The following is an 8,406-nucleotide window of genomic DNA, read 5'->3' as shown; positions in this document are numbered from 1 at the left end:
CCTCCCAGACCGGGGCACGAACCCGCGTCCCCTGCAACGGCAGGCGGACTCTCAACCACTGCACCACCGGGGAAGCCCCCTGTGTAAGCTTTTTGTAGATATGTTTTTGTATCAGCTGTGAGAACAGTTAGAAATATTTGTACCCACTTTGTCATCCGTCTTTTGGCTTGTCAAGCCATGTGGCACAGCTGCCCTCCCCCCCAAAAAAAAAATTTTAACTTTTATTTTTAATATTTATTTAAACAAATTTTTCACCCCACCACACGGCGTGCGGGATCTTAGTTCCCCAACCAGGGATTGAACCCACGCCCCCTGCAGTGGAAATGCAGAGTCTTAACCACTGGACCGCCAGGGAAGTTCCAATTTAAACTTTTTAAAAATGAATAATGTATATTAGTCAGACCCACAGGAAAAACGTTATTTTGAAATTTTCAACTTAGGTGTTTTTGATTCAATTTTGGTGTATCCTAGTTCTTAAGACATGAAGTCATTGGTGAGAGAGACTTTCATTCTTAATTATTAGTCTGTTTTCTGCTACTAACTGCCTTTGTTGTCTCACACCCTTTTCTTTCTCTCTGAGCCTTTAGTTTTCTCATTGGAAATGGAAGAATCTGGATCGCATCTTATCTGAAGTCTCTCTTCCAGCTCTGCCCCTGTTGATTCTGATATGATTAGCCCATAAAAGCCCTTTGATCCTGGGGCCTATCTGACTCCAAGTGGCTGAGGACTGTGAGCTTTTTCCCTTGTGGCCAGGCTGGTGGCCCACCCTCCAGACCATATCGGAAGCTTGCTGTCCACTTTCCAGAGCTATCCATTTGGTTGGGTAGTTAAAGGTTTAGGGCCCTGGTTTGGAATTGCTTCAAGTGTCCTAGTATCTCCTTTGGCATCCTTTTCCTCTCCATTCCCTCCTCTGGACCCTTAGCCCTCAGGCTTGCTATCCTCAGGCCAGCCACACGTCTGTCTCCCAGTGCTGCCCTCATCCTCTGCTCCTTTCTTTCCCTCTCTGCCTCTTGCCCCTTCTCTCTTTCCCCCTTCCCCAGGGAAGGCAGTGGAGCCTAGGGGTTAAAAGAACTAGGCTTGCAGTCAGCCAGGCTTGTGTTCTGATCCACTGTTGCGTCTTCTCAGCTGTGTGACCGTTGGTAAGGTTTAGAAAGAACAAATGCAAAGCGCTAGCATATGTTGAGTCCAGGAGGCATCAAAGTGAGTTAGCCTACCCATTCGTAGCAGTAATAGGCTCTTAATACATAAAAGTTGTGTGCTGGGCTCTACTATATGAATTTTGACATGTGACCCATTGATTCCTCACAAACAGCCCCACACGGTTGGTAGGAATAGTATCCTGTTATGCAGATGGGGAAACTGAAGCCCAGGGTGGAGAACTGACCTGTGCAAGGTCACACAGCTAATGAATGTCTGAGCCAGAATTCAAACTCAGGTTTTTGTCTTTCTAAGTTAACCTCCCTCTAAGGACTTAAACAGTTTTTCCTTTCTCTTTATAAAGTGATCAGAAAAGTGAAAGCCTCTAGAAATGGGACGGAAAATAGTCATTTTTCTGAGATCAGTAGTGTTTAATTTAAATATTCTTCACCTGTGCTGTCCAGTACGGTAGCCACTAGCCTCATACGGCTATTGAGCACTTAAGATGTAGCTAATGGGACTAAGGAACTGAATTTTAAACTTAGTTTTTTAACTTAAATGTTAAAAGCACAGGTGGCTGCTCTGGAAGAGTGGTTGCAGCTCAGCTCCCACTCCCTCCTCCTCCTCTCCCTCCCTCCTCCTTCCGCCTCCCACTGCCCCTTATCCCCCACAGGTGGGTCTTATTTTTGGATGGAGGATTCCTTCTGAGTTTAATTTTTATTGCTTCTTTAATTCTAACAGTGTGAAGAGTGCCAGTGCTGGCAGCATGGGGTCTGCATGGGATTACTGGAAGAAAACGTGCCTGAGAAATACACCTGTTATGTTTGCCAAGACCCTCCAGGTAGAGATTTCTGGAGTCAGGGATATTAACACTATGTAGCATTTTCCTTAGCACAGCTGGCGGTGAAACAGCCTGAGTGTCTGTGGTCTTGAGACTCATTTCTTCAGCATCGGCTAGACTCTGCCTCCTCCTCGCCTTTGTTGCTCACCTGGTGGCCAGCTGTCCTGAACTTGGCAGTAAGAGAGCATGTATGAAGAGGTTCACCTAGTGGAAGGCCTGGCCTTGAGCTAGAATTTTGTTGTGTGTGTGGGGGTGTGGGGGTGTGGGGGGGTAAAAATCATATAACACAAGCTCTACCCTCTTAACAAATTTTTAAGTGTACAGTACAGTATTCTTTATAAACTATAAGCACAATGTTGTATAGCAGATCTCTAGAACTTTTTCATCTTGTACGACTGAAACTCTGTATAAACTATGGAACGCTGTACCGATTTGCATGTCATCCTGGCGTAGGGGCCATGCTAATCTTTTCTCTGTTGTTCTAGTTTTAGAATACGTGCTGCCAGAGCGAGCACCTTTTCCTTTTCTTGAGAGTTCATGAGGATGTAGGCTCTGTCCTTGGCTTTTCAGGGCTGTTGAAGGGTTGGAAATCGGCCTCTGCTCCCCCTGGTGGCATCTGCCTTCCATTGCATCATTGCCACCTCTGAAGGGAGATACGCCCTTGAGGGGAGGGGAAAGGTGTGTTTGCGAAGAGCCTGTCTGCCACCCAGAGCAGTGAATTAATTCCTTAGGATCAGTTCGTTTCATTGTTCCTTGACCGCAGGGCTGGCCTATGGCTCTTGGGTTCCCCTTTCCAGAAATCTCAGGGGTGGATTATAAATCTGTGGTTCTTGTCTTGTTGTCAGTGGGATGTGACATCGTCTCCATTCATCACCTGTAAAGTTGCTCCCCTTGGGTCCAGTCCCCTTACAGCTAGACAACGCTGGAGAGCCTCTGCTTCTGTTATTCCTTTTTGTCCTATGAGGTGGGCCTGGTAGGAGCTCCTGTTCCTATTTTTGCTTATGAGGAAGAAATTGGTGCCCAGGGAAATGAATGACTTTCCTAATCTCATGAAGCAGATTGGAATTAGAACTGACTTGTGGGACCAAGTCTCTTGATTTTGCTGGTTGTATAGGGAGGGACTGGGCTACCACAGTTCATTTTCCAGCAAGTAGGTCCCCCTGGGGCCTGATAACCTCTATTGTGACACTGTGTCTTCTTGTACTAGATTAGTCTATAGACAGAGAGCAATCTGCCTCTGTTTTCCCCTTTATCCCAAGGAAAGAATATGGTCAGAAGATTAGTCCGTAAGTCATAGAATATAATTGATGGGCAGGATCTCAGAGGCCACTTAGTTTAGCCTTGACATTTAACAGGCAAGCAGCAGGCCCAGAAGGGACATGATTGGCCTCAGATCACTCAGACAGTTAGTGCTAGGTTGGAGGAGATGACAACTGGTGTCTCTGACCTTTGTCTTGTAAAACAGGTAGTGCTGCTTTGAATCCTGCTGCTCAGGCTACCTCTGTGGCAGCTGCCTCTGAGATTCCACACATACTCCCCAGGGCTCCTTTAGGGCACCGTTTAAAACTCTCTCTTGTCTACTTTATTGTCTCTCACTCTTGCCGTCCACTTTTCTCTCTTTAGAAATCATATACACCATCTTTATCAATCCCTATGTACTTTCTGAACTTTTATAACTAAATTGCCAAGGCTGGGAATAGACTCCTTGAATTGAGCACTCAGTGACTGTCACATTTATTGACTATGTTTGATTCTGCAGTCTTGAGCCAGAAGTTTAATCTAACAGATCTATTCTTTAAAGGTTACTTAAAGGTGTTGTTAACAGAGTGGAGGTGCATCCCTACCATGTGTCTTAGAAAAGCCAGAAAGAGCGCAAGAACCTTGATAGGGTTTGCCCGGGTTATTTTAGGGTCTTTATAGCCATTGAGAGGTGAACAGCAGTCTGATTGGAAGCTGTTCCCTGGGCTTTTACAGCAGGAAACACTGTGCCAAGTCACGTGTGGTTGTGTTTTCAGTCCTTCCTTAGGATCCCTGTAATGAACAGGACCGCTGAAGCTGTTTGGTTCATCTGTCATTGTTACAGATGGGAAATGGAGGTCCAGAGAAGGGAGTGGGGGGCTGACCATTCATTTAGTTAGGTGCTAGGTGACAGTTGGAGGGGCCCTTGGGGCTTCTTTCCATTTGATAAATCCATTCACGATGCCTTTTGCCAGACACTGAGGATATAACCATGAACAAAACAATTCCTATTCTTCTGGCTTTTAGTGGGGTTTGGACCAGCAACAGATGTCAAAATAAGTCATCTAAACAAGAACATGTTAGGTAGGGATGAATGCTTTGAGGGGGCAAAAGCCCTGAGATAGGGAATGACTAGGAGGCACGGAAGAGGCTCTCGTACTTTGGGAGGTAACCAATGGCCTCTCTGAGGAGGTGGTAAGGAGCCAGTCCTGCAAAGGCCTTGGGGAATAGTGCTCCAGACAGGGGTAGGGGTGCTAGAGCAGAGACCCTAAGACCAGAAAGAGCTTGAATGTGTTCCGGAAAGGGTGGGGCAAGGAGGGCAGGAAGGAGCCTCATTAGATCAGTCAGGGCTTTGGGTTTTCTTCTGTGCAGGAAGAAAGAAGTCATCGAAGGTTTTAAGTGGGAGAGGGAATTATGTGATTAAACTTTAACAAGATATCCAAGTTCCCATTCTACCTCTGGCCAGTTGCAGAGATCAGGAAATTTATATACTTTTCTCGCTACCTTATCCCCAACACCTAGTAGAGAGCCCAGCATATAGTAGGTGCCAAGTAAACGTATACTGGATGAATGAATGAACGAAATGAACACACCAGTCCATCCTTCCAATAGTTTGTGTGATAATTGTGCGATGCTGAAATGGTCTGGGTTTCCTTCAGACCAAGGATTAATTCTGTCATTGTCACTGCTTTAGGTCAGAGACCTGGCTTCAAGTACTGGTATGACAAGGAGTGGTTGAGCAGGGGACATATGCATGGCCTGGCATTTTTAGAAGAGAATTATTCCCACCAGAATGCCAAGAAGATTGTGGCCACCCACCAGCTTCTCGGCGATGTGCAGAGAGTGATCGAGGTTTTGCATGGCCTGCAGCTCAAGATGAGCATCTTGCAGTAAGTGTGGCACCTGCAGCTTTGGGGATGAGTCTGATTTGGCGTGGGCGGAGGGCAGGATAAATAGGAGAAATTGGAAAGCCACAAAATCGGTGATAAGATGAATAAGTTTGAGACTTTTATTTAAAATTCTCAGTTACATGATAAACATTCTTTTTTAAAAAAATTAACTCTATTGAGGTATAATTTACATATAATTAAGTTCACCCATTTTAAATGTTTATTGAGTTTTGGCAAATGTATATACAAACACTACTGTAATCAAGATACGGTGTGTGGGAACTTCCTTGGTGGTCCAGTGGTTAAGACACCACACTTCCAATGCAGGGGGTGCAGGTTCGATCCCTGGTCAGGGAACTAAGATCCCACATGCCACATGGTGCGGCCAAAAAATAAAATAAAATAAAATGCCTTAGAAAAAAAAAGAAAAAAAAAGTGGTGTATTTATAGTTTTTTCTTTTTTTTTGTACCGTTCTGAGTTGTTTTTTTCTATTTTGGCTGCGCTGGGTCTTTGTTATGGGCTTCTCTAGTTGCAGAGCATGGGTTCATTTGCCCCTCAGCATGTGGGATCTTAGTTCCCAGACCAGGGATTGAACCCATGCCCGCTGCTTTGGAAGGCAGATTCTTAACCACTGGACGACCAGGAAAGTCCCTGTTCTGAGTTTTTGGGTTTTGTTTTTTAAACTGTGGTAAGATATACATAATATAAAGTTTGCTATCTTAACCATTTTTAAGTGTACAGTTCAGTAGTGTTAAGTACATTCACTCTGTTGCAACTAATGTCCAGAACTCCTTGTGTGGGGCAAAGCAAACTCTGTACCCATTAAGCAACTTCTTTCCATTTCCCCTCCCCCAGCCACTGACAGCCACCCTTCTACTTTCTGTCTCTGAATTTGACTGCTCTGGGTACTTCATATAAATGGGATTCTACAGTATTTGTCTTTTTATGACTGGCTCATTTCACTTAGCATAATGTCCTTAAGGTTTGTCTGTGTTGTAAGTTGTATCAGAATTTCCTTCCTTTTTAAGGCTAAATAATATTCCATTATATATAATACCACATTTTGTTTATCCATTCATCCTAAACATTGTGGGTTTTTTTTTTTTGGCCACACCTCACGGCTTTTGCGATCTCAGTTCCCCGACCAGGGATTGAACCTGGACCGCAGACTGTGGCAGTGAAAGCCTGGAATCCTAACCACTAGGCCACCAGGGAACTACCATCCTAAACATTCTTGATTGGTAAACAAAGTAAAATTGAAACAAAGTAAAATTGACATGGCAAGGAGAGGTTGAGCAGGGCACATTCAGCAAGGGTATATGTTGATTTGGGTAAAAACCAAGCTGCTATAACAAAACCAAAAAAATAAAGGCTAAACAAAATGGAATTTTCTTTCTCACATAAGGCATGGTCCAGAGGTAGGCAGGGGTCCAGGCCAGGTAGGTGGCCGTTCTCCAAGATTCCAGCTATGGACGTGGGGACTTGGGTTCCTTCTGTCTTACTGCTCTGGCATTCCATTAGGCTTAATCTCATCTGCGTGGTCCAAGCAGATGCATCTGTACCTCCACTCTGCTCTGACCCCCAGGAGGGGGAGCAAGTGGTTTCATGGACCCACCTAACTGCAGGAGGCTAGTAGCCAGGTGGCCATGTGCCCTGAGCAAACTCAGGAGTGAGGGTGGAGGTGGGTGTAAGAGAAGGAAAGGATGGTTACTGGGGGAATTAGCCATTACTGTGACAGTATCTGTTGAGGTGAACTGAATCAAGTGACCTTGTTTTGGATGTCTTAGACTAGGTATTCCCTCACATTTTATAAAATCAGAAAATTTTCCTCCATATAAGCCAAGTGAATTTCTTCTTAACAAGATGCCAGAAATTGACTGAGACAGGTGGAAGGTGAGGGCAAACCTCAGATGATGCTCCTGATTATAAATGTTGCTATGTTTTTTTTCATTTGAGGATTCAGTCAGATGGTATTCTCTTTCTTCTCACTGAAATACCAGTGCTCCAGCCCTGCCCCATATTCCAGAACCTTGTTCGTTCTGGATCCCCATTTAGATCCTTCATCTTTAATTTTTTTATATAAATTTATTTATTTTATTTATTTATTTTTGGCTGTGTTGGGTCTTTGCTGCTGTGCACGGGCTTTCTCTAGTTGCAGCGAGTGGGGGCTACCCTTCGTTGCAGTGCCCAGGCTTCTCATTGCGGTGGCTTCTCATTGTGGAGCACGGGCTCTAGGCACGCGGGCTCCAGTAGTTGCGGCATGTGGGCTCAGTAGTTGTGGCTCACAGGCTCTAGAGCACAGGCTCAGTAGTTGTGGTGCACAGGCTTAGTTGCTCCGCAGCATGTGGGATTTTCCCGGACCAGGGATCAAACCCGTGTCCCCTGCATTGGCAGGCAGATTCTCAACCACTACTCCACCAGGAAAGCCCCTAGATCCTTCCATCTTTATAGCAGTGACTTTGTACTGGAATTAAATCTGACTTCTCCAAGAAGTTCAGGAGGGAGTATAGGGAGATCTTGTTAGTCATTATATATGGAGAAAAGAGCCTGGGAGACAGGGAGGTGGTCCCAGTATGTCCCTGTACACCTGGATAGTCTCTGCTATCACAGGCTCTGGGTCTTCATTCTCAGAAATTTTGTTCCTAAGTGACCTGGTGGATTCATTTTCAAAGGCAAACAGTAAAACTGGGAATAACTTCAAATGTTGTCATTTCAAAAGTAACATGCATGGCTGTGCATACCTTCTTCATGATTGACAGGGCTTACAAAGAAAGGCCAGGGTCATCCTTGTGTAGTAGCTGGGGCTTCAGATCTTAGCTGGGAGGGTGAAAATTGTAGGAGGAAGGAAGGAAAGACTTTTGTGATTTTCGTGCAAGAACAGGTCCATACTGTGGCCTCTATGCTCCAAGTTAACAGATTTCAGGCTACAGTAGACCTGAAAGTGAACAAGGACTCCCATTTCCTCTGATGCAATTATGATTTCAGAGGTGTGTCTGGGGTCCTAGATTCCTGGTACAGTCTGTGATACCCTGTTGGAAGTGGCCAGGGGCCCAGGCTGCCTCGATGCTGGTGGTTTTCTCTCCTTCCCCAGTGGATCGGGGTGGTATTAGGGATTGCTAGAGTGGGAGAGCTGAGAAAGGATAGTTGTAGCCCCTTGCGAGCAGAATTTTAGGTTCTGTAAGATCATTCCATGCTGTCCTATTTATGGCCTATTCCATTTCTGCAGGAAGGCTTCAGGAAAGTGTGTGTGGGGGGGTGGGGGATATCTATATGTGGGAGTTGCTGCTGAGTTCCTGCTG

The 8,406-nt window shown here is 45.2% G+C and overlaps 1 protein-coding gene across 1 annotated transcript in view; it reads left to right on the top strand.

Annotated features, from left to right (window-relative positions):
• Nucleotides 1–8,406, top strand: part of PHF20 (PHD finger protein 20) — a 138,312-nt gene that overhangs the window by 120,225 nt on the left and 9,681 nt on the right. The window contains exons 15-16 of the mRNA XM_007447754.1: nucleotides 1,879–1,978; nucleotides 4,911–5,106. Coding sequence (XP_007447816.1) covers nucleotides 1,879–1,978; nucleotides 4,911–5,106 — 296 coding nt within the window. The remainder of the gene's footprint in view (nucleotides 1–1,878; nucleotides 1,979–4,910; nucleotides 5,107–8,406) is intronic.

The sequence above is a fragment of the Lipotes vexillifer genome, unplaced genomic scaffold, assembly GCF_000442215.2.
Source record: "Lipotes vexillifer unplaced genomic scaffold, Lipotes_vexillifer_v1.1 scaffold397, whole genome shotgun sequence".
Taxonomy (NCBI): Eukaryota; Metazoa; Chordata; class Mammalia; order Artiodactyla; family Lipotidae; genus Lipotes; species Lipotes vexillifer.
The sequence above is the reverse complement of the archived record's forward strand: the minus strand, read 5'-3'. Positions and strand labels throughout refer to the sequence as shown.